This window comes from Calonectris borealis, chromosome 4 (genome assembly GCF_964195595.1).
Source record: "Calonectris borealis chromosome 4, bCalBor7.hap1.2, whole genome shotgun sequence".
Lineage (NCBI taxonomy): Eukaryota > Metazoa > Chordata > Aves > Procellariiformes > Procellariidae > Calonectris > Calonectris borealis.
This window is the reverse complement of record NC_134315.1, coordinates 62398068-62423666: the sequence shown is the minus strand read 5'-3', so window position 1 is coordinate 62423666 and position 25599 is coordinate 62398068. Positions and strand designations below refer to the sequence as shown.

At 44.4% G+C, this 25599-nt stretch overlaps 1 protein-coding gene across 17 annotated transcripts in view; it reads left to right on the top strand.

Moving 5' to 3' along the window:
* Positions 1-25599, top strand: part of ADGRL3 (adhesion G protein-coupled receptor L3) — a 272261-nt gene that overhangs the window by 233282 nt on the left and 13380 nt on the right. For 9 of the 17 annotated variants that reach the window (XM_075149833.1, XM_075149835.1, XM_075149829.1 and 6 more), the window contains 3 exons: positions 7218-7386; positions 10226-10351; positions 12971-13067. In XM_075149833.1, coding sequence (XP_075005934.1) covers positions 7218-7386; positions 10226-10351; positions 12971-13067 — 392 coding nt within the window. Of the gene's footprint in view, positions 1-3870; positions 3898-7217; positions 7387-10225; positions 10352-12970; positions 13068-25599 lie in introns of all 17 variants that reach the window. The other 8 variants (XM_075149836.1, XM_075149827.1, XM_075149839.1 and 5 more) reach the window with 1 other exon arrangement.

The following is a 25599-nucleotide window of genomic DNA, read 5'->3' as shown; positions in this document are numbered from 1 at the left end:
TGTGTGAAGGTAAATTCTTGCCTTACTTTTCCTGCTGCAAAAAAAGCGAAGGCTTTAGTAATCTAGGATATTGCTAGTCTAAGTTGCAGATTGTCTGTGCCTCTGTATTGGGCTGTCAGTGTATATTCTGGCAATTGGCCTTGTGTCAAAAAGGTACATGTTGGAGTTTTAAAAGGATAGGAAGCATGAAAGGGGTTTCTAAGCTTACGGTGCATTGGTTTTGAAATTCCTTAGGCATCTAAACAAGGATATAAGTAGCTAATTTTAGCAACTTTTTAAAAAAGCATTGGTCTGAAAATATCACAGGAGGTAATAGAAGGTAATATGAACAATCCTTTCTCATCATTGAAGGAGAAAGTACTCTGCGAAATTGAAAGACATCTAACTTAAATAAGATTTTGAAAGAGTTTTACATGATGTGTAATTAACCTTAAGAAGTATTTGCCCCAAGGTAAAGTCAGGGCTTTTTTAAGATTAGAAAATGAATTAGGTATTTATACAGATTGGTAGACCATCCACTATCCATCATCTGGGCTGCAAAGAAACACAAGGGAGGTGAGGTAAGATTTCGCAGGTTAAAGGAATAATGCAACCACTAAAGATTGGCTTTTTAACTTCAGGTGTTTGAAAGTGAAGCCCCCACCTAAGCCATCATTCAGGTTTCCTCTGCAGTCAGTAGACCTTAAATACCTGTTCTTGTAGGGGATAGATTGTTCTTTGGGGGTACCAGTCTCCCGTTAACTCTGGAGGAATCAGAGTCACGTAGTTTAAATTCAATGGGCTGTATCCCTTACTGCCAGGAAGTGGAAGAATTTATCCAAATCTGGAGAAAGCACTTTAGATCTAGCATCTCAAGCTGTGCTAGGCTAGGTTTTCCAACGATTTCTGCTTCGCCTATTGTTTGCTTGTATAGCTAGTGAATATAATCTCAGTTTTCCATTTTCCTGTGAGCTAAGGCTCTTCCAAGGCTTTTCTCTTGTCTAAGTGATGGTTTTTATGTATCGCAGATTCTGACACAGTATTACTGCAGCACTGCTAGGTTTCACAGACTTTACCAGGGGAGTAATTTTTGTCAGACACGAATTGTTGCTAACACAAGAGTTAAGCTTCTTACAACACTTGAGTTGGTGAAATGAAAAGGAATGATCTGTATTTCATGAGGGATATAAGAGACTAAGTCCTACAGGCCCTATGTGTAGAGATTTGAAGTGTTTGGGAGTTCGGCGTCTTTGAAAATCTCACATCTTTAGGCACCTGCTTGCTCCTAGGCACATCCGGGTTGGACATGGGGTACAAACTGCTCAGGTCTTTTTGACGGTTTTCTCCTGAGCTGCTTTGAAGTGTTAGCCTCAAGCTAAAAGGCAATCCGAGTTTACCAATTTTGTGTTTTGTCTGTACAAAGATGAAACGGAGCCCTTGGCTGCCTCGAAGAAAGGCTGTTACAGATCGCTGAAATACTTCGCAAGGGTCTGGATAGCAGCAGCAGAGTAAAAAATTTCCCTAATTCTCCCTTTTTATAAGCTATCACCAGCGACATTTCAACAATAAAATCTTTACCATAAAACCTGAGTGCTTGTGAACACAATCATAGAAATTCATGCCCTGCTCCTGCCCACATTGCTGGGCTGGGAGCTCCAGACTGTTTCACGTCTTCGTTTAATTTAATTGCATCACAGGGGAGCTGCAGGTCCTGCGGTGCTAGACATGCCACGAGCACAATGGGAACCTGCCCCAGTGATCTTGCAGGCTGAGTGGATCAGAGGGCAAAGAGAAGCACAGGGCTTTGACCAGCATCATGCTACACAGCTGGGATGGGCTGGAGATCCCTGCTGGTGCAGCTAAGGGGGGAGCCTTTTAATACTGATGGCTTTTCTGTGTTCCTAGTACCTCCTCCGATGCATTGCAGATGCAGAGGTCACACTGTCTCAGCCTATGTTTTGCTTAGCCAGAGGAGCTGAGCTTTCCTTGCTGTGTCTTGGAAGCAGGGACTCAGTTTCCTGCATCAAGCCACCTCCTCTGCACTTGCTTCCTCCTTCCTTCCTGATCCTGATATGCTTTGTGCTTTCCCCACGCGTCGTTAGATACCGCCTTTGAGTGCCCTGGGGTAGCTCAGATGTCCTCCATGCGGCTGGCAGGTGTGGCACAAGATCTAAGGCGAGCAGCTGTCAGGGTGGCAGCTGATGACCAGGGGGATCCCTGCAGGGATGGCAGTCAGGGAAGCTGAAGGGGGTGGTTGGATGCTGGAACAGAGCAGCAGGGAACTGTCAATGGCTGGGGGCGGATGGAGCCTACAGATGCTCTAGGTGCTCAAGCTGAGATAGCACTGCTTACCTGTCAATGACGTGGGGACAGCTACCTTGTCCCCCATGGTGTGTCCTCTACTTGTATCTCACTGGTCAGAGTGGGGTTAGGGCAAATGTTATGAGCGTGGCCAGATCCAGCCCATTCGACAACTGTTCCCTCCCTTTCCCAAAGACCCCAGGTGACCATGCCAGGGCAAAGCTGGGACTGGCAGCATCGCTGCCTCTTCTGCCTCAGCCAAGGACAAGGTGGGGAGAAAGTGGGAATGTTTTGCACAATATACTGTGTAAAACCATCTTCCTCCCATGGGGACTAAATCCTGCTCCTCTTGATACTCAGATGGCCCCTCTGTGGCTTCAGGTGCATGTGAATGGTGCAGAAGTTGTCCCTACATGGCATTAGCCATTGTGAGGAGAAAACACAAAGCCTCATCTTGGACATACTTAGTGTCCCTCTCAGTCAGAAGTTACTGCTGAAAATCATTCAATTTTAATACAGCTTCTTTCTAACTCGGGCTGAAGCGGGTCCCCTCCGAGCAGAGCGGTTTGTTTAGCAGAAGGTATAGCTTGACAGGTTGCCAGTATTGACCGAAGGAGGTCTCAGCAGGATGGACTGACCCTGGCTACGTTGGCAGAGGTAATGAGATGAACATACTGAGCCAGCCTCCACTTCTGGCACCCATAGTGGCTGCTGCAAGGGATCGCAGGTTCAAAAGCTCCATGCCAGGGGGGAGAGGAGGCCTGGGAGTTGGCCTGCCCTCCCCATGCATTGCACATCACCCGCCACACAGGCAGAGTTAGGCGCAAAGCCTGCCCCAGAAGGTCAAGGAGGCTCCCCTAGGAAAATGGCTGCGACTAATCTTGTGTCCCCACAGTGGCAGAAGCTCATTTTGAGTGGTCCATCTTGGCATCTTCTTCACTGCAGCAGGCTGCTCTGCACTCTTGCTTGGCAGAGTCCTTTCTTTGTCCTTCCCCGTGAAATAGGAGTAAATAGGTCAATGCTCTCTGTCACCCAGGGCTTTAGAAGATCCTAATGCGGTTACCTCAAAAAGAAGATCGCGCTGCAGTCTGGCTCGTCAGTTGGCAACTTGGGAGTTACACTTATGAAAAAGTAAACGGCCATAAAGAGGTTGCTGTAATACACTACAGCACCGCAGATGGAGAGTGCTGGAGGCACGCTGAAATTTTGCCACCTGAATGCATGAAAGCCTTCTGTGGTGGCTGCGCTGGAGTTTCAAAACTTGTCTTCTTCCAGAGATACCCATGATTTTTAAAAGAGATTTCGAAGTCAATTGACAGTTGCGTGATTGGAGCCAGGAGGGGTAATTGCAGCTCGCAGCTAACGATGCTCGCTTCTGTGCGTGAAGCAAGCGTCCTCGGTCATGTTTCAATTCCCTGGGGCAGCAAGCCAGGCTGGCTGGTGTGCACCAGGCACACGTGATGCCAGTCCGCCTTTGGTTTTGGTGATGGCTGGTGGGAGAAGGGAGGGGGACTAGCAGTAAGCTATATTCTCTATGTCGTTATATTTCTAATGTTGGTGTTCTTGTCTTTATGTCTACGCATTCTTTAGCTATGAGGATAACAGACCCTTCATCAAGTAAGAATGACCTGAATGGCTGATAAATTTCATTTATCAGTGTGGTCTCATGAACCAGCTGTCAGATCAATACTGAAAAATCATTAAAGCTTCTGTCATTCGCATTTGAGGCAGAAGAGCAAACTGTGCAGGAAAACGGTCAGGCATACAGCTAACGTGCAGAGTAAATGTGCTGCATATGTATTGCCAACCAATTGTCACCCTATTGGCTTTATATTCTTTGATTGGACATTATTTGAATTCGAGGTGAATGTTCCCAAGTTAATCCTGTGTAGTACAGACTTGTTGTATGAATAGCAACCCTCTGGTCCACTGTGCTCTGTCACTGAGAGTGCTTTATAGTAATATAAATACAGAAGTAGATTTTCCAAAAGGTGCATGGGTGGTAATCCCCATGACTCCCGTTCTAGTTAATGGGAATAGTGCAAGCAAATCTGTGTTCAGTGCATTGGAGACTGTCTTCTTATTCATTGGAGTACCTAATTGTCCCTAATTGTAAATCTCGGATTTTCAATTACACCAAAACACGGATGGTTTTGTTTCTTTATTGCTATAAAATTGCACTACGGAAAAGAAAAACCATGAAAAAGCAAGAGCAAGTCTGTACAAAGAGCAAAACAAAAACCACAAGCCGCACCAAAAAACCCTGCGAAGAAAGCCAAAAATGCCTAGAAATTACATGCCTTAGGGCATCTGTGCTTTTTCTCCTGCAACCAAAAAGTAATGCGCAGTAGCATGAAATAGAAGCAAATCAGCTTTGCAGTAGACTTTCAGTTTGTTCTTCTGGTGAAGAGTCCTTTGTGTTCATTCTTGCAGCATCATTCCCATGTTCTCTTTCATCGCTTGGTTCTTTTTTTTTCTGTGGACACGGGATGGAGCTATTCAAAGTAATCTCCACGCCCTCTTTATCTCCAGGTCTTGTTTTCTGAAGCACAACACTGCAACGCGTGCAGTTTGCACTGTTGAGGGTCTTCTAACCCACAGATTCCTTTCCATCACTGAAGGTAGCATATTTCCACTAAATAACTGTTTTGCTCCTGCACACCTCTGCAGCCAAAGGCTCTTTAATCGGGTTCAAGAACTGGCTGTGCTTCAGAGCAGAATAGTTTTCTGATATCCTGGGAATCATTTTTAAAAGACTCTGTAAATGCAGGAAGCTTTTAATCGTGGAGGAGAAGAGAAGGGGGAGGAAAAAAAGTGTTTTCCACTTCATTTGTTGTTCTTTTTTTAAGGAAAAAAAAATTATTTGTATTTTTTAAATTGGCATGCAATTAAGATGATAATGTGCTCTCACTGATGGTGGAATCTCAGGGAGAAAAATATACCAAGCGGCTAAAGCTGTAAACTTTATCTAGTGGCTACCTTTCTGAAGGATTTTGAGAGTACATTTTCAATTTGCATCATGCTAAATATTTATTAGAAGGATTGACTGGAAATGCTTCAAAGGAGCTGTTCTGGTCTGCTAGATACATAATAGTGATTTTTAAAGAACTGCCTTAATAAGCGGTTACCTTAGGGACCTCTTCTGGTCGTGTGGTTAAATAATACATATTTTATAAACTTCTGTGGAAGACTTAATGCTGTATTTTCGTTCTAATACCTAAAAAAAAAAAACAGCAGAAAACATGAATACAACATCAGTGTGCTTCTGTTTGTGACAAGCCCTGCTAAAAGGAAAAGGAGTCAAGGTGCAGCTGCCATGGAGTCTCCACAGCGGAGATTGCCTGCCTGACCCCTTCAGGACTTATTTTTCCCCTAAGCTGCTGCTGCTTCATCTTTCTCCCCCTTGCCCCATGCTCTGCTTAGCAGATGGAAGCCCAAATATGCCCAAATCCTGGCCAAGTTCCTACAAGGCTGAAGTGGCTTAGAAACGTAGGCAGGTCCTTGCCCCTGTGAGCCCTTCTGCAGCACCTCAGGCTGCTTTGGGGCAGACAAGGAAGCGGAGATGCTGGCTGGCTGCAGGCTTGTCTGCTTTGGGGAACCAAAGGGTTAAACGGTGAGGAAGGGATGCAAAGATTGTGTATCATTGCATTCATTTTTATGATGTTACACCTAATGATACCAGGGAAAGACAGAAGAAAATCAAGGCCTTGAGGGAAGGGGCAAAGGGATGCTCACGGTGCTGCTTGCTACGCACGTCCCGCTATGCTTCCCAGCTAGAAGTTGACTCCCTCCCCTTGCAGCAGCAATTCCTGTAAAGTTGTAGGTAATTTAGCATGTGGAAATTAGGGAGATGGCTAGGAGCAGGACCCGGTTCCTATCCTGCTTGTCACACTTCATCTCATGTCCTGGTATTGGAAGATCAGTCTCTGAGAAGTTAATTTAGCAGATGACTAAATGTTATTTAGCAGGGTAACATGGACTACTTCTCTTGCCATCCCAGCAGAACTTCCAGCTTTCCTGAAAATGCACTGAAGAAAATAACATGTAGCAGCTGTCCCATGTCCCCAGCTCTGTCTGTCCAAGCAGAAAGTCACTGGGAGAAAGCAAGCAGAAACTGCAGACTACCCATATTTGCTTGAACAACGTTTGGGGCCAAGCAGTGGCTGCACCCCTATTCCTGCTTCCCTCTTGGGGTGGAGCAAACACTAATCTTAGTTTTGCAGCTGATGTGAAGAAGGATTGCCCCTTCTTTTCTCTGAGCAGAAGTGTGGCAGCAGCTACTGTTTTAGCAAACGTGGTGTGTGAGCGCCTATACGTGTATATACATTTCCCCTCATCACAGAGTGGAAGAAGTGTGAAGCAGCATCACAGAGAGCCTCCTTGTGCGGAGCTGATCTGGCAAGCAGTGAGGGCTTGCCCACCTGCTTGTAGTTGTTTTTCTGGCTTACAGGCATATGGGAGACTAGCTAAAATGCAGCAATACATGTGTTTTGGTGTTAAGCATAAAGAAACTAATCCAGCTGGCACTCCCGCCCCACTGAAACCAGTGGACACTAAAAAAGTGACATTTAGAGTTGTTGTTTTGGTTGGCTTATTTTCTTTTCCTGCCATTTGCAGAAATAGCATCTACATGTCATTTACATACATACTGCTTTTACATTAAAAAAAAAAAAGAAAAGAAACATTGTGGTTACAAGTATGCTTTGGTTATGATAAATTTCTATGCTCATAACATTTCCATTTCTGTGTATTTCCTCAAGCTTGAAGATTTGTAAACTGCATCCAGCTTGAAGACAAAACTCCCTACAACTCATTTTGATACGCTATTTGCTTTTAAAAAAAAAAACCACGGGCAAAGTCTTCCTATTTGTAGACGTGTGCCTTCTTTTGTAGATGAAAAACTAATCCCTTTCTTTTTTTTTTGTTTCTCCTAACAGGTCCTGGGTTATAGGTGCAATAGCCCTACTCTGCCTGTTAGGACTGACCTGGGCATTCGGACTCATGTATATTAATGAAAGCACAGTCATCATGGCGTATCTCTTCACCATATTCAATTCTCTGCAGGGAATGTTTATATTCATTTTCCATTGTGTCCTCCAGAAAAAGGTAAGACAGACGGTTCCCAGCAGCAAAAGAGCTGGTAACGGGGTGTTTTGTTGCCTAACAACCGCAGCGTAACGTCATCTGTGTGCCCTGAATTCGTCTCACACAGATTTATCTCCGCGCACTTAATAAGGGTGGTATTTAGACTGGAAACCGGCAAGATGCAGGGGAATGAGGTGATAACGAAGATATGTGGCAGTGGCATTTCAGCAGCCGGGGCGCTGGCGTCAAGCGCGTCGGAGGCGAGGGAAAAGGCAGCTGACAGTTTGCAGGGCTTTACGGTAGCGAACCTGTAAAAGGGCTTTGCCTGCTATCAGCCAGATTCTCCTTTCCCCCATGCCCGTGTGAGGCGGGAGCGACTCCACAAGCATCCGGAGGGTCTTCGCATGGCTGAGTGCTCGCAGCAAAATGGAGCTTTACACCCTCATTTGCAGTGCCTGCAGGAAATCACCCCTTTCTATAGCAGCATATATGGGTTGATGGTATGTAACAAGGGCTGCTTCCCCCGCTTTTTTAAAAACTGAAGGACCTGCGCTCTGCAACAGTTCATTACCCTTTGTATTGCTTGGTACTAATGTGAGCTTTTGGAAATCTTCCTTAAAGCAAGCACAGTAAGTGCTTCTTGGTGGAACTTGAAGTATGCCCCAATTAACATTTGCAAGATAACAGTGGAGTAAACTCTGGGGGGAAAAAAAATCAAAATAAAAATCTCTGTGTGTAAATGTAGATCAAACTTACAGCCTCTGACAATCAGTAATAAATATTTTTAAGAACCATTTTATTCTCCACTGAAATGCAGTAGTACAGAGCTCTCCGATTCTGTGCATGTCTGCTGATAATTTTTTATGTACATCTTGGTTTCAAAGGGCAGTTTCTTTATCCAATATAAACATAGGGAAGAGTTTATACATGGATGCATCTGGGTCCCAGTTTCTCAGTGTAACCAGTGGCTTTTGGTGAAATGGCTTACTGGGTAAAGTCAGGGCCATGTTGAGGTCTGTTCTCCATCTGAGAGCCCTGGGCTTGCTCCCATGTTACCCACATTTTCCTATACAGGGAAGGGAGATCAGACCTATGAAAACATAAGCAAAATTCATCGTAGCAAGTGAGCTCTGCAAGCGATGCCTCCGGAAGGATCTGCAGAGCTGTGCGTAAATGTCCTTCTTGAAATCAAAGGAAGACTTCTGAGGTTCAGAGTTCTGTCCTTGTCATTTCATCTCGAATTTGTGCATCTTAAAAAGCTTAAAAGCTTTATCTAGATGCAACTGCCTGTTGATGATCCCAAAAATTTCAGCAAGAAAGTTTCCAGGCAAGATGATAATAAGAATGTAGGAAGCATCACTGTCACTAATTAAACCTGCAGGTGCCTCTTTGACGAGGAGTTTGAATTTCTGCACCATTCTCAGTGATCCATCCTCTCACCTCCAATGCACCTCGCAAAGGGTCAGTCCGTAACCTGGCATCCCAGCATGGCACCGCAGCCTCCTTGGCTATCAGGGTGCTCACTCGGCATGGACGAACCATTCTCTTTTCTATCTCAAGCTAGTCTACACCCTTAAACGGTCACTGATGACTGTGGGATTGCTCCTGATTTATGGCTGCATAGAGGGAAGGAGAACGCAGCTGGTACCTTGCTGTGGGGTGGATGCATCTCTCTGACCCAAGAGCTGAGGGAGGAATTATTTGAGAGGAGAAAAAAAACAAAATCCTTTCCTTTCCTATCTATCATGGACTAAAAAATCAGCAAAAAGCTGCAGAGAGGCAAGCAGTGGGTGGCTAATTAAAGCAATTGAATTATTTTCTCTCAGCAAAGGATTGATTAGGCACTCAAGCATATTGGGCACTCGTGGTATTGTGTTTGTCTCAAGCGCTTGAGGAAGAGCCTAATGAAAAAGCTGTAATTTGCTATTTAAACAGTTGTTTCACAGAGTTTTGAAATGCTCGTAGATAGTCTGGCAAAATTTCACGCTAACCATGTGCTCCAAGGAACCTCAACTGGTGTTTTGGACATGCATGGGGGTTTTGGGGCTTTTTTTTTGTCAATGGGCAGCGTGACCTGCTTTTGACTTTTCAGTATAGTCTGGTCATTTTCAGTCTTGTTCTATCTGGTTTCTGTGTATTGCTGCCCATAAAAAATCACAGCTGAAGCTCAGTCAAAGTTTAGATCCTGCCCTGGCACAAGTCAGCGTAGTTCCCCAGAAACAAAGGAGGTGGCAACGGCTTTACTCCAGGCAAGGAGTTGGCCTGGTTTGACTGTAATGCCCGTTTAAAACATGACTGGCTTGCACAGTGCTGTGGGAAAGCACGCTCCAGCCACCCCTGTGCACTGGGAATATAATATCTAGGGCTGCTGGCTCTACAGTTTCCTCGAGTTTCAATTTGACTGCAAGAAATAATAAAAAAAAAAAAAAATCAATAGCTCTTACATGTTTCTTTTGGAATTTTTCTTCTTAGTCCCCTGCCAGAAGCAATAACTTTTAGTACCTTGATAAGCCAATATGCTAGTTTATATCAAATCCATGAGGATATTAATTTTCAGTCATAAATAGTGTATCTGTAGTTTCTCCCGTGCTCTTTGATGTGCCTCAGAGGAAACTACAACCGACTGGTGTCAACGAGCAGCTTTGCTGCATAAAAGCAGTCCCTTACGCCATCATAAACGGTGAGCTCACGTATCGAAAGCATTCAGCTGCAAGGTGTAATAGGCTTCTTCCCCGTGTACTGCAACAGCTATCATTTTAATGAACCACTGAGGAAAAATCAGGGGTCGTGTTGAAAATCGGAAGGCGCTGGGTTGGAGGAGGAGCTGCCTGCTAACTGCCGTTGCTCTTTCCTTGGTTAGGTACGTAAAGAGTATGGAAAATGCCTGCGCACGCATTGCTGTAGTGGGAAAAGTACAGAGAGCTCTATTGGCTCAGGAAAAACCTCGGGGTCACGGACACCTGGAAGATATTCCACAGGCTCACAGGTAACCCGTGCTTCTTGTCCACACCCCAATGCTTTGCACCACTGCGCCGATACCCTTCATGGCTATGCTGGGAGGGAAGCTCCACTCGGCACCAAAGGAGCTGCCTTAGGGCTCTCCCCAGTGCACCCACAGAGATTTCCCTCCCTCCCGGACCTGAATTCAACGTGGTGGCTTCCATTGGGATGTGATGGCAATTAGTGCCTCTCCAAGAACTTTCTAAATAATTGTGATGAGAATAAAAAGTCCAAATTTGCCTTCCAGAGGCAGGTGGGTGGTCTTCACCTGAGCTGTCCTGCCCGCTCTCCATGGGAACCAGGAGCTAGGAGCATTTTGTCAGCTACGCTACATCCCAGTACATCCTTTAATCACGAACTGAAGGTTGTTGTCACCGCTATTGCCATGTACAGGAATGATGCTATAACAACCAAGTATTTTTCTTGTTAAAAAAAGACTACAAGAGTCTTGCAATAGCCTTCACAGTGAAAGGGCTTGCTTTCTGGCATTGAGTGGTTTGATCAATTCCTTGCCTCACTCAATTTGCCTTAGTTTATAGACCTCTTAGGAGAATCCATTGGGGTCAGATTATCTTATTAAGTTACTGGATTTGTTACGCTTTGGTCACCTGAAAATTCAGGTGTAGTTTGTGCACTTAGCAATTTTGAAGCTAACTTGTACGTACAGATGCAGATTTATGAACTAACATTTCATATAAAATGAAGAAGCTTACTTCTTAATCAATAGAAACCAAACACAAATTTATTCAGTATTACTAATGGAAGTAATTATACATGACAGTTCCACTATTAAATTATGAAAGACAGGCAGCAAGTAACAGTTTATAACCTCCCAGGAAAACCTAATTTGCGATTTATGTCTTTGAGCAAATTATTAATTTTTTTCTTGCTTTCCAAGATGTCATCCAGGAGCTCCACTTTGGCATTTATATAGGACTGGATGTTATGCAGGGCAAATAACAGCAGTAGAATATGGAGCCTGTCTCCAGTAGGCCATCAAATCCCACAGTAATCAATAATGTCCAAAACTCACTATATCCAGCAACATTTAGGTGGCTGATTTGAAAGCCTTTGGTTTTACATAACTTAGCTTCTGGGTGGGCGCCCTCCTCTCCGAAAAGAGTTCACTTTAATGGGCCCTCCCTCTTGGTAGTCTCAGCACAAGAAAACAAGCCCTTTTGAGGGTGAACTGAGTCTCCTGGCAGCAGTCCCCTCGTGGCAGGTGAGGTTTGACGTACCAAGGAAGATTATTTTGCCTGCAGAAGCTTGTCCTTGGAAGGGTGGAAGTGCCTGAGACCTATTGTAGGCAGGAGAAACCTCACATGGGTGATGGAGAGTGGATGGAGATGAGTCTGAGCTGTTGAAAGCATCTGACTCCTAACTTTTGAATAGAGAAGTCATGAGGAGAAAAACTCCTAAGATCCTTTTTTCCTCTGAAAAGCACTTAGGAAACTGAGTAATTAATCCACGATGGATCACGTCAGAGAAATACAATAGATTAAATGTCCAGGTGAAAAATAATTGCTGTAAAAGTGCATGGGCTTCGTGTCACATTGTGCTTCCATTTATAGAGGGCTAATACATGATTAGGAGATGCCGTTACTACATAGTTAATGAGTAGACTAGGAGGCACTTTTCAGCTGTGACCACATGAGTAACCCCTGGAAGATCTCGCATGGCTACAAGAAGCACTGGATTTTTAGCAATTAGGAAAAACACGGTCTGTTACAGTGGGAACCAGCCTTCCCGATCCCCCAGACCGCCTAGCCATGGACGTGTCCATCATACTCTGAGAGGTGAGGTGAGGGAGAGTTTCCCCTGGACACCTGGGTTCCCCAGTCATGTTCACACGGGGATTGTGGTTGAACCGCTCGCAAGATGCGTATTGACCGATTTTTTGATCTTTTGCAAGGTCTAGCTGGGGAGGAGCAAGATAGTGGCGTAAAAGTCACAGAGGTAGATACTCCACAGCATATTTGAGAAACAAAACAGAAGGCCAACATATTCGGGACACTGTTTCCCCAGCAGCAGAAGCTATACCACAGATGGCAAAACCATCACAGATTTTTCAGTATGGGAGCAGAAATCATTCATTTGTGGGGGATTTTTTTCCCCCCGATATTCCCCAAGATGTATAATAGCTATAGAAAACTTCTGTTCATTCAGGGACACCAGGACATAGATCAAGTCTTCTGTTACACTTCACAAAAAATAAGACACAAGCTATCTGAGATAGTATGGGAAGCAAGCGTGCTTCTGTGTGTAAGTTATTTTTCCGTTATTTGGTGCTATATTGGTAAATCTGTAGCTCGCACGGGTCTGGGTTTCTCTCATATATGATTTCTATTGCTTTTTTTTAATTAAGATGTAAGCAATCCAATTATACACTTCTTTGAGATAGGCGTTTGTGTTACAAAGTTAGGCAGGCAGGGTCTGGCATGCATGAGGTGGGTTATAGCAAAACAGCAACCACTTGCTTACAGCTGGCTAGAAACAAGTCTCATCCTGAGCTAGACATGCCAATAGCGATCTTTAGTGAGGCAGAAAAAAACCTATCTGCAGCTGCTAAAAATTCATTACCTGCTGTGGTTCAATCCCTCTTCAGAGCCGGATTCGTAGGATGTGGAATGACACAGTTCGAAAGCAGTCCGAGTCTTCCTTTATTACTGGAGATATAAACAGTTCAGCTTCACTCAACAGAGGTAATTATAAACTATTTTTCATATCTCTAACTCTTTTGATGGCTTCAAGGAGTCCGAAACGTGTTGCCCCTTTACCCCCCTCCCCCCTCCTCCTCACCTCGAACGGCACTGGACCCTATTCTCCCCCATAAGAAATGTTACAGTGATAACTGGGAGGAGGTTTTGTGGTAGTTGTTGCCTTTTTTTTCCTTTTCTTTCTTTATTTCTATACATGCATTTTCAAGAATTGTCATTTCTGGAAGGGAGTTAGGAAAAGCAAAAAAGATAAATGAAATGAAGTTGAAAAGAAATCTTCCCTTTCCCTCAGCAAACTGCAAGTGCCAGAAGCTGCTGAGGTGTCAGGCCTCATTGCTGATGGTGAAAACGGGCCGTTATGGCACTGTACAGCCTGTGTTAAGCATCACAGGAGTCCTGATTGTCCCGGGTATGTAGCAATACTGTCATCTTTACGGAAGCAAAAATGAACAGCAGAGCATAGACATAAGAAAAAACTGTGCTTGGAACAAAATTGTCTGCGTTGATGTTAAAATACCTAGTTTGAAGAACTGACTGATGTGAACTTTATAGACATCTGCGGAGGAAAGGCTATCAGAAACGTATATGCCAAACAAAATGTGGTGCCTGGCACAGGAGGAAATCTGAACAGCTTTTTTAAAAAAAGTCTTTTTCAAGGAGTTGCAGGAAAATGACAGTAAGGGAATACCAGAAAAAGAGCCTCAGAGATTGGTTTCTTTCTCCTCCAGTACAATTACTTTATGGCTTAGCCTTGAGCAGATGCCAAATTCTATTTTGTGTATCTGCCCAGTTGATGCTGGAATTAAGAGGGGGTAGAATTGGGATTACTGGGCCCAGCTGTTCTCTCATGGTGGTGAAAATCAGAAGTATTTCCAATCCTGCTGGTTGGACTGCAAAGCTCAACTGAGAATTGAGTTGGGACTTTGGTTCTTATTCAGTCTTTATTCACCCAGAATTCCCACTGATTTTAGGGTGAGTTTTGCATGAGGATAGGCTTGAAGGATTTTGACTGTGCTGTTAGTAATACTGACTACTGAGTGCTGGGGAACTAGGAGTATATGATTCAATTCTCTGAACATTATATATATCGCCCAAATCAGTGCAAAGGGGAAGGCAGTGTAGTTAATATGGAGATGTACTTTTCTCCCTCAACCCACTCTGGTGGTTTTTGTGCCAGGATATTTTCACTGTAAACTGACGATTCATTCAAAGACGGCCGTAAGATGCTGTTACTGCAAATGCCTGATTTATCCACATGCGTTGCCCTCGCATCTCTCTCTGTCTTTGCATCAAAGACTGGAGAGCTACAGCCAGGCTTCTCCAGGGCTAATTTAGATGGGGATCGGTTGTCACACAAAGGTTACGGCAAGAACCGCTGTTTCCCTCAGCCATCCATCGCTCCGTCTCGGCAGCTAACCAAAATGTGTTATGCGTTAAATGTTCACTCCTTTAGTTAGCACAGAAGTTGACTTGCTCTCCGATGCAGCCGCAGCTACAAAGGGAAATGCTTTAGCAAACAAGATCTTCTGGGCTCGTCACCAGAAGAAAGACATCCCTCCTTTTTCAGTTTAGGCTTTCTTTTCCGTGCAAAGAAGGGGGTATGACCATAAATTGGGAAAGCTGTGAAGAGGTTTCAAGTGGGCAATCTTAATTCCAGTGTGGCGAGAGCCTGTTACTACATGTGACTGTTATTTAAAGGTCAGTTGGGAAATGAACTGCTGGGAGAGGCATCTTCAAAGCAGATTTCATCCAGCTATTTTCCTTGTGTGACATCAGATGAGATGAATCACCCAAAGGGCCTGAATCTCTCCACTGTCTATAGAAGCAACCTCATGACTGCCCTTTTGGAAGGGAAGCCTTTTAGGTGGGACACTTAAGTGACTTGAGTAAGTTGTACTATTATACAGGGACATCCTCCCTCTTTTTCACAATATTTGTTGGTTTTTTTTCTTATCTGGTAGACAGAAATATCTGCAAAATGGAGGTTAAAACATTTCTTTGGGAGTTAGCATCTCCAAAGCAGCAGGTGGTCAGTTCTGCTAGGAAAATACACCTGACATCAACAATAATCCCAACTGCATGGGGCCCCCAATATTTCACACTTTATTCTGTTTATTTCAGCTGAAAAGAAACATTCGTGGTCTCAGGGCTTTGCATAGAGCATAAGTTGTTTTTGCAATCTCTCCAGAGAGAGCTGCAGCCTGAACAGACCAGTGGGGCAATGTGGTTTTCACAGTTCTTGTCTTCCTCTTAATATTTTAATATATATCAAGCTTTAAAGGAGCTGTTTCATTAATCTTTTATTTACAGGTGTGCAATAAAAGCTCAGAGGAGTCAAGTGCGAGCCTTGAATTGTATGGTTAGTAGTTTTCCCTGCCCGAGGTTGATACAACAGGCTCACGTACCTGTTCAGAAGTCCCTCTCCAGCCCTCCCAGCCTAGACACCTTTTGCATGAAAGTATCTGTATTATCCCAAATTAAGCATTCTTTGTGCGCTGGTATTTTTCCCAGAGCCTTCAGACAGCAGCCCTCTTTCTAAAACAGGGAGAAAATGATCCTTTCTCCCCAGAATCACCCCATCTTTCTGGTCCTGGCCCAACTCCACTTCTCCATGTCCTGGGCCAGCGCTGAGTTTTCATGTTTCTGTCGTGGGAGCAGAAAGCAGTGAGACATCCTCCAACTGGGTTACTTTCTCATTTAAGCTTTTTTCCCCTGATCACATTCACAGTACTCGCCGTCCCCTGCCACTTGGTAACGTCCTAGGCAAGACTGCTCTAGCTATCTGTATTCCTGTATGATGACCAGCATCTCTCTATACCATCCCATGCCCTCTTCTTCCTCCATGAAGCTCCTGGGCATCAGTGTGGAATACGGTGTCTGTGTTAGTGCCTCCCTCCTTTGGCACGTGACTATGTCTTTTTCTGATTTAGCAGGTATCACACTGCTTATGGCTTTTTTCAGTTCCAGATCCTCTTTTATCAACTACCCCCGCCCCCCCAAAGTAATTAGCCATAATGTTATTTTTCTTATTCTCATTTTATCATACCAGGAATTTCAGACGTAAGCCCAAACTTGCCTGATGAAATGTGTTCTGTAATGAAAACTATACTCACTCTTGACTCCTAAGACATTCACAACCATTTCAGATATTTCCTGAAGGTAACGACTAATTACAGATTAGTCCAAAATGTTTCAGGCTTCGTTCCCCCTTGCTGCTCGTTATGGCTTAGCAATGGTGTGGAAATCAGGAGGAAGGGAACAGAAATCAGCCATGGATTTCCTCTTCTACCATCGAATGAAGAACATGCCATGTCCTTCATGGCACCCCATGAAGGTGGACTCTGTCCACCCCATGGTCATGGACTCTGTTTCAGGATCCAGGGGGATTCCTGCTCCTTGCACTCACACTCCGCAACCTTGCCCAATTTTTCCCACCATGGGTCTGGCTGGATATTTCTGCCATCTATTTCACACCCACCTGTGCTCTACATTTCTTTGCCCAGTGCTGAAAACTTGCAGGGGTGTAAAAGCTGAACCAAGCTGATTACCTCATGAGTAGAAAAAAGAAGTCTCCCTTTGCCTGTAGGGTGTTTGGTGTAAGTAGTCTTGATATAGGCACTTGGATGCAATGCTGAAAAACTGGACCAAAAGGGATGCGTGTAGGATGGACTGTTTGCTAAAACTTACTACTTCGAAGGCTGAAGAGTAGAAGGTGTGAAGCGAAAGCAACAGACAGAGTTTTCCTTTGTGTTAGGTTCATGAGGAGAAAGTGGAGCAGATGTCTGCTTGGTTATAACAGCAGATTTTTTGGTACATAGGCTAAGGACAGTTTTTAAAAAGAGCTAGAGATTAAAAGCAATTAACAGCATTACCATTGTTCCAATTCTGCTGTACTTGTTCTTTGGTAATCTAATCATGAGCCTGTGCTGTACCCGCGGATGGAGCCAGCAAGGGAAATCAGGATGTCTCTCAGCATGGTGCTGGTGGCAAGAGGAGCAGATTGCAGGGGACCGCTGTAAGCATGAGCGCTGCTGGGCTCTGACGGTGCAGCACAGGTCCAAGCTTTGGGTACATCCAAGTCACCACCTCAGGAGCATGAGGGAGAGGTCTGTTTGCACCTTTGGAGCATTACTGTCAAAAAGCACTTGGATAGCTCAGACAGCCTTGCAAACAAGTAGTCATAGCACGAAACAGCAATGCGACTCCAGCCTATTTTTATCCATGACTTAGGTGAGAGGTAATACAGTAATTACTGTCTCTCTTCTGATATGAGACAACTGGGAGAGAAAAAAAATCATCATGAACTATATGGTAATTTGTTACCCTTCAGGTTTTCAAGTGGGGGAGGTGATTTTTTTTTTTTTTCCAGAGGAAAAATGGAAGTTATTTGTTAAAGAAAGGAGTGTTCCTTGTTTTGGTGAGGCTTGAGAGCAGCAGAGCAAAGAAGAGTTTGTCACTGGTATGAGGCAGTGCTTTGTTACAGGAAAATGCACTGATGGAGCTATGTATATCCATTCAAGTTAGCAGATAAGAGGAACTGTATCCTCAGTCATGGCAAACGCTTACTGTATCTTCCTTCTTTGAGGAAATAAATGGGCTAGGGGTGGCTAGGGGTAAAGCCACCAGATTTCTTTGAAAATAGAAACGACTCCTGAAGTCTGTTGTGTTGCGTCAAGTGCTGTACTCCCGCTGTAATGCTCTGAGTCTTGGCTTACAAACTAGACAGCAATAGTTTATTCCAATAACAGTCTTGCTATACAAACCTCTGTATGTGCACCTCTTGTCTTTTGGCTATATGCATATATGCTTTATGTACCCTCACCCCCAAAGCACTGCACACCATCCCCACCACCCTCATCCACGGAGGTCTTCTGGAGGGATTTCTTGGTGGTCTACATTGCTGCTCCACTTGTCTGAAGGACAAGAAACATCAGGGAGCTGTAAGAGCAGAGCTGTTTCATGAGGAAGAAGAGCTGGGAGCTGAGGGGGGAGTCATGCACAAGCCATGCCCTCACTGACGGGGCATGGTCCCGGCAGGGACGTAAGCTGTAAGCCAGCAGGCAAAGCTGGGTGCTGATTGCAGGGTCCATCCACAGCCCTGGACAAGGTGAGTTAATGAACCAGAGCAGCAGGAGGTGTTGGTAGAGACAGGGCTGGAAACTGGGCTACAAAACAGGTCCAGGGTCCAGCCAGGAGACAGACACAAGGCAAGGACTGGGTGCCCAGGGCTCAGCAGGGGGTGTGGGTCCCCGGTGGGTCTCACTAAGGCCTATTGCGGTCATCAGGACCCCGACAGCTGGTGCAGGATTGGAGACCAGGACCTCTGGCAGCTCTTCCTGCTCGATGGTGAATCTTAAATATGAATTGATCCTTGTGGCCCTAAGGGTCCGTTCATGAGGGAGCATGCCCTTGCCAGCAAACCCCATCAAGTGGTCATCACAAAGCCCTAAGATCCCCAGTACTGGCACACCAGATATTATTCCTGGCTAGGAAAGCCATATTCACTCCCTGTTTGTTCCTATGCAAATGGACTGAAATGGGAAATGGAAATGAGGGTATTGTTTGTCCCTGCCCCTTGCTTTTTCTTCCCAAATGCATAAGTGTCATTGCATGTCTCAGCTTCTAAGTAGCTCTCCAGAATAAACATTTGATTTCCCTTTGCTTTATTATTTCTCCCCTGCGTTTTTATATCAACCACAAAGACTTAATCTGAAACGTACACAGGAAAAAGGGAAATTATTGCTACTGTTTTCAGAGATAATCAGTTTAATGTCAAATTCATGTGGATTTCTTCATAATGAACAGAACAAATTGAGCTCAAATTCAAACAGTGGGAATCTGAGTCAGAGAGGAGAATTAAAATGAAGAACATTAATATCCTGATTTCTAACCCAACCGAGACCTGATTGTTTCCTAAATGAAATCTCCCATCAAATTCCTCCCACCCACCCAAAAATATAATTAAGCTGTGATTTCCAGGCTGAAATCGTATCTGCGCTGTTAACTCAGCAGGGACGACTGTGTGTGTTGCAGGGAGGGTGGGTGAAGTTTTAAATTATCTTCAGGTGGCCGTATTATCCTGCATTTTTAGGAAGCAGTTATTTAGAAAACACAGTAGAAAGTGAAATTCTTCCTTTGGTAGGAGACTCACCCCAGAAGACGGGAGCTGGGGTTAGTGCTGGGGCACTGCAGTGAGTCAGGTTTGGGTCGCTCTCCCCAAATCTTCCCTTTCTGCTCAGAGGCGGCGGCTGCCGGATGTGTCTCAGTGTTGCGAGATGAAGATGCTTCAGTTTGCCTGTCTGCAGGGGTGGCGGGTGTCATGGTCTGAACATAACTTGGCAATGAAAAGAGTGAAAACAGAGTAGAGTTTGGTGTGATTAAAAGGAGAGACAAGCAGAGGTGGAGAAAAAAAGAAAGAAAAGGAAAGAGCAAAATGGAAAAAAGGAAAATCAAGTCAAGATTCCCTCGGGGATCTCAAACCCCATCCCCGGTACACTTCAAAGAGCGATTGCTGCTCATTGTAGCCCATTTGCAACGCTGACCCTTTGCTGGTGGTGCCTAGATAAAGCGGAGAGCGGGTGGAAGTTTGGACCATGGAAGCATTACTGTTGTCATGCGTCAGTCTTTCTCAAGATGCTCGTTCCTTCCTTGATGGATTGATGTGACCGGCGTGACAGTCAGATTTCTGCTGAATTTATGTTGCATATAAAACAAATAGCAAGCAGCCAAGCTCTGGGAGAGGTGGAAACTCCTCCTTGATAGGATATTCAGAGGGCGCCATCAACTGATCTATCACAGCCTGTCTAAACGCTTCTTACCTGCTCTGAGTAACACCTGTGGCTCTTCTTGTAGCCTAAAGATATTAGAGAATAAATACTTTCCCTGTTTTCTTTCCATTCATTTTCTTTCTACAATTGGCAGCAAACAGTGCCCCAGTTTCTCCATGAAGTCAGTCAGTTTTCATGTCATGTCTTTCAGAGAGATGGTTCTATGGTGTGGCGATTTTTTCATTTTGAATTAGCAGGTTGTGGCTGTACGAACACGCAAGTTGGCAGGCAGAGTTAGTGATGACCACTGCAATTTTTAAACACGTTTTCAAGTTTGCCAGATCACTTTTTTTTCTTTTATTCTTGTTCCTGTTGTGGTACTGGGGTGGGCAGGTTCAGTGCAGCAGAATCCCAGAATGTCCAAGATGCCTGCAGTTGCTTTCCTTGTTCATGAATGCATCTGCAGACACCTAGAGGGAACTCACCAAAATATTCCTGGGTATAAAAATACTTTGCTTTTTTTTTTTTTGAGCACTAAACAGTTCAAAAATAATTAGACTAAAGAAAGGTGTCTGTCTCCTGCAGACCCTTTGCTTTTGTGAGTACCATCATTGCGCAACTGGGGATGTGCAGTGGAGCAAGAGGTGCGTCTGTTTAAATCTGAGCTTCCCTTGGAGATGCTTTAAATGCTTTGTGCTCCGTTTTCAGTAATGCTCGGGGTTTTCTGGAGGTAAATGCAGAGGACTTCTCAAAGTTGAGCCTGGGATGGCCCTGGTAGGGGCAGCAGCCTCTGTGACCATTGGCAGACCATCATCTGCCGATGTGGTCATTTCTTCGTCATCATTGCTTTAAATCTAAGACATGGCACTCTTCCCCAGAACCTATCCTTTTTGCAGAGTGCTGAGAGGTGTCAGTACTTAACACTGTCCTTGCTCCCCATTGCTGAGGCAGCAGGGGCAAGGTGCTGCATGAATCTGAGGGATGCAGTGATCCTTGTTCTCGAGCATCTCCCTTCCCACTGGCTAGCAAAGCCCTCAGTCCTGGGAAATTTAGTCTTTGCTTCAAGGGATTCATCAGTCCTGGAGCCTAGAGGCTTCTGGTTTAGCTACAAACAGCAACAGCAATGCCACTCTCATCCCGCCTCTGGAGTATGGTTACACGTTCAGTTTCTATTCTTTTTCGGTCCAGGCTCCCACTTGAGAAGGGGGTCATGGTTTTTCGAGGTGCGTAAGTGTCCCCTGGCTGTTTGGTGGAAATCAAGGGGTGAGAAACAGGGTGAGAGTCTCTGGCAGCATCTCTCTGCTAATCCAGAGTGAGCCTGCAGGCTGTTTTCTAGCATCTTATCCAGCCACAGTTTCTCCAATGCTGTGGCTTCTGCTCTTCACTGGGGAGATCGGTGTTCAAGAGTGCTTGCTGTCCCAGCACCACAGATGCTTGTAGCAGTGCTCACCACACCGGGGACAGCCTGCAAAAGAAATAGCATAGTCAATTTATATCAGGACTTTGAAATTTCCATTTTACCCTGTGCAGGAGGCTTTACCTCCCCATCTCACCACCACTGACGTTTTCCTGATGAAGCTCTCTGGTTTCATCCCCTGTGCCCTTCTGCTTCTTCTGTTCCCTCTCGTAACCCTTACAGACTACACACATCCTCCCCTGACCCCGTGGATACCCCTGCCTGGGGCCCATCGCCCAGATGGAGGGCATATTTGGAGGGAGTAGTCCACATGCAGTTGCACCGAATCAGCCGGGAGGGATTGCTGTTTGCAAGCCATAAAGCTCTGCAACCTGTTAAGCAACTGTTGGTTTGGCTAAATGTTAGTGTCTGGCCTCAAAATGACCCATCCTGATAAGCACATATGAAGTAGAGACACATTCCGGGTAGATGACAGCAGAGGAGTATTTTCTGTTTGTAAAGGAAACTCAGCATCCTTTTGGACTAACAAATTGCCTCTGCTGGTTTTTTTCTTTTTCCCTGTTTTGTTTTGTTTTGTTTTGTTTTTCCAATCAGCCATACATTTTATGCCAGGAAAATTATGATTTTCTGCATCAAGGATCAAAACTTAGGGAATTTAACTCCTATTTCTGCCTATGTGCAAAATGAATCCCACTGTTGATTGTCTTCTGGTTTATTTTGCCTCTCTGCTGCCTGGGACTGAGTTAGCTGAGATTTGTTGCAGTGATTTCAGTGAGTGACGTGACATTCTTCCTTTGGGAGATATTATGAACTGGCTTTGATTTTGGGATTGACAGCCATATAATTGGAAGTTCAGTCATTAGGTGGATCAGATTTAAAGAGGAAAAGTAAGGGCAAGGCAATTTCTGAAATCAGAGCAGGCTTTGGGGAGTATTAGACCCAGCAGAGTATTGCTGCAGAGCAATTTTAGTATGATGACTGTGAAGGAGGAAGGAAGAAAGCATGGCTGCTTATATAGATTCCTATAAGTATCATCCAATTTCCACCATAGGCAGGGGTCTCCGCACATCTTGGGTAAGAGCTCAGGTCTAGTGAGAAATAAGCATAAACAGGAACAATTAGAGATAATGCATGTTTGTATAGCCAAGGTACAATGAGGTATAAACCCTTGGAAGGAATAGTGGTGGTAAAAAGAAATGTCCCATCCTGGGACAACGTTTCTGCTCCAGGCAGTTGAGAAGGAATCAGCAAGTGGGCAAATATTTATAAATTGATATAGACTAACTGTGTATTTGGAGCATGGCCTGCAGATTATAATCCACCAGAGGTTTGTCATCTGAAATCATTGCAGAAGAAAGGAAGGAAAAAAGGGGCAAAGAAATTCTTTCCCTCCCTGTCTCTGCATAAAAGCACGGGATGTTTCATTTGGCAGAAGATGGCCCAGAGCTTAACAACCTCATTTGCTGAAACTCCATTTTGCTGCAGTCAGTATTAATAGCTTCTCAATGAATAGATTAGATGCTGCAAGTGACAACAAACCTATTTGAGAGAAATTTAATAGGGAGGTTTATTGAAGTTTATTAACTGAATCCTGTTGGCTATTATAAGAACACAGCTCGATAAATCTAAACGTCAGAGCATTTGTTGGAGGGAACCAGAAAGAATGCTGAAAATACCTGTTGTCCTCCAGCAAATATGTGTGATTTCACTTTTCATAATTGCATTCATCGTTAGAATAAATTGCAAGTGAACATGTGGAAGGCCAGGATTCTTTAAATACTTGAAAACTCTGCCTGTAACACAGAAAAGGACACTGCTGAATGCTGGTAGGGAAAGTCACAAAGAAGACTAGGGCTTTGACTCCTACAAACATACTCTGAATGTTTTTTCTTTCCCCAGGAGTGAAGCGGAATAAGTAAGTTAATGCTAAGTGATGTACAGAACCAGCCAGAATTTACAAACTGAAATCAGTGCAGAGAGGCTATTTCAGTAACATTTGAGTTAAGGAGATGAGTTATTTACTATGGTTAGGGTAAGGCAGCATATGTTGTGGGGTTTTTTTAATGGACACTTAGGAGAGGATTCATCTCTAACCATATTGTTGGTGTCCGGACTAAACTGTGCTCCCTGATAGCTCAGGCACCACAGTACCTTCAGGGAATGGTCCCTGTTCTCTCTGGCTGCTGCTTGTCTCTGCAGAGTGGTCTGAAGTCAAGTATATGAAGTAAGTGTGAGAAGTTGAGGGACTTGATTTATGGTGGCTGTGAACAGCAAGGTAAGTTGGGTGCTTCAGGAGGCAGAGAGGGCAGCAGTACAGCACAGGCACTAGCCCTGCGGGAAGGGAGCTGCATGGTTGGCAAAACGGGGAGAAAACAGAAAGATTAAGGTTGACCGAAAACAAAGCAGTACATGCTTTTGTTATTGTTTCTTTCTTCTGAAAACAAACAAAAAAAAGCTCAAGAAAAACTACATTTTGGGATTGCTGGGTCAGAGGCAATGAAACATTTTGTTATGACTCAAATGTGCTTTTTCTAAGCTATTTATTTTTGTTTCTACTCTAATGAAAAGATGACATCATACGAAAAAGTGAAAGTCAGCTTTCATACAAACCACTCTTTTGGAACAAAAAGTGAAAATATTTCATTTGGAAAATACTGATTTTTGTATGGACTTTTTTGAAGCATTCAGCTGATTCACTAGTTCATCCGATGGAATTTGTTAACTGTTTGGTCTCCTCTCTCAGCAAAACTGCACTTCTGGCACATCTGCTGGGCAGTGGGGAAAATCGCCCCATCCCCAGTGAGTTTCCACCCTGCTAAAATGCACATAGCAAGGATAAAGCTGATTTTGGCATGCAATTGAAAAGACCCGAAGCCAAAGAAGATGCACGAGGGTGTTGTTACCTATGTGGACAGATGATCCCAGCTAAAGCAGTGCTGCTCAAGCTGTTTCAGCCTGGTAGAGCCATGCTGAATGGCATTATTTTTCAGAAAGTCTGGAGGAGCGGTTGGATCCATTTCCCTTCCTGTTGGATGATTCAAGTTAACCTAAATGCTTTTGTGTGGCTTTGTCAACCAGCTGCCCATAAGAAATTATTTGAATTTTGTTCCTGAAGGATGCAGTCTAGAGTCTGGCAACATGTGCTTGTCATCATCATTTTCATCCTTTGCTTTCAGTGAGAGGATAAGTCATATTTGTGTTTAACAAGGTGCAGTTTTCCCTTACAGTCATAACACCAAACTCTTCCAAAAAATTATTTCTATGTTCAGTGTTGTCCTGCATCAAGGGCATCAATTTCTATCTTAGAAAGGGAAGAAAAAGGTACCATTTAGTTGCATACTGTCATTAAAATAATACGTACTTTCATAGGCACACAAAGCAGCTAAGCGTAGCTATCTGAATCCTCTGTGTGTGGTTACAGTGATGGTAAAAATTGTGGGATTTTCATTTTTTTTGTCCTGGTTGGTTTCCCTATCAGATTTTCTCAGTTTCCAAGTCAGAAGTGCAACCCTCCAGATCTCCCCCTGAACCCTGAATACAGGCTATGCCTTCTCATAGCCTTTTAAACCCGATAAGAAAGGCTGGATCTTCGATAGTTGGATTACAAAGATCCCCGATGCTGTGAAAGGGACAGGAGCATCTGTGTGTTACCCAGCTATTACTTGCCTTCTCTAAGAGCATTGTTCCTTTCTCTTTGTCATCACAGTCTGTAAATCCTTCACTTGAGGAAATCCAGCATCAGGAAACCTTGAACTGAGCACTGGCATTGCCAGAAACCTGAATTTGAATGTCATTTTGGATATCAGAGCTGGCCTGGTAGCTGTGTTTTGCGCTGAACTTTAATCTTTCATTGAATATCAGTGGAAACAAGGAGACTTGGGACTGTAGTTATAGCAATGTCGTGGTTTAATCCCAGCCGGCAACTAAGCCCCACACAGCTGTTCGCTCACTCTCCCCTGGTGGGAAGGGGGAGAGAATCGGAAGAGTAAAAGTGAGAAAACTCATGGGGTGAGATAAAGACAGTTTAATAGGTAAAGCAAAAGCCATGCACGCAAGCAAAGCAAAACAAGGAATTCATTCACTCCTTCCCATCGGCAGGCAGGGGTTCAGCCATCTCCAGGAAAGCAGGGCTCCATCAAGCATGATGGTTACTTGGGAAGACAAATGCCATAACTCCGAACGTCCCCCTTCCTTCTTCTTCCCCCAGCTTTATATGCTGAGCATGATGTCCTATGGTATGGAATATCCCTTTGGTCAGCTGGGGTCAGCTGTCCCAGCTGTGTCCCCTCCCAACTTCTTGTGCACCCCCAGCCTCCTCGCTGGTGGGGTGGGG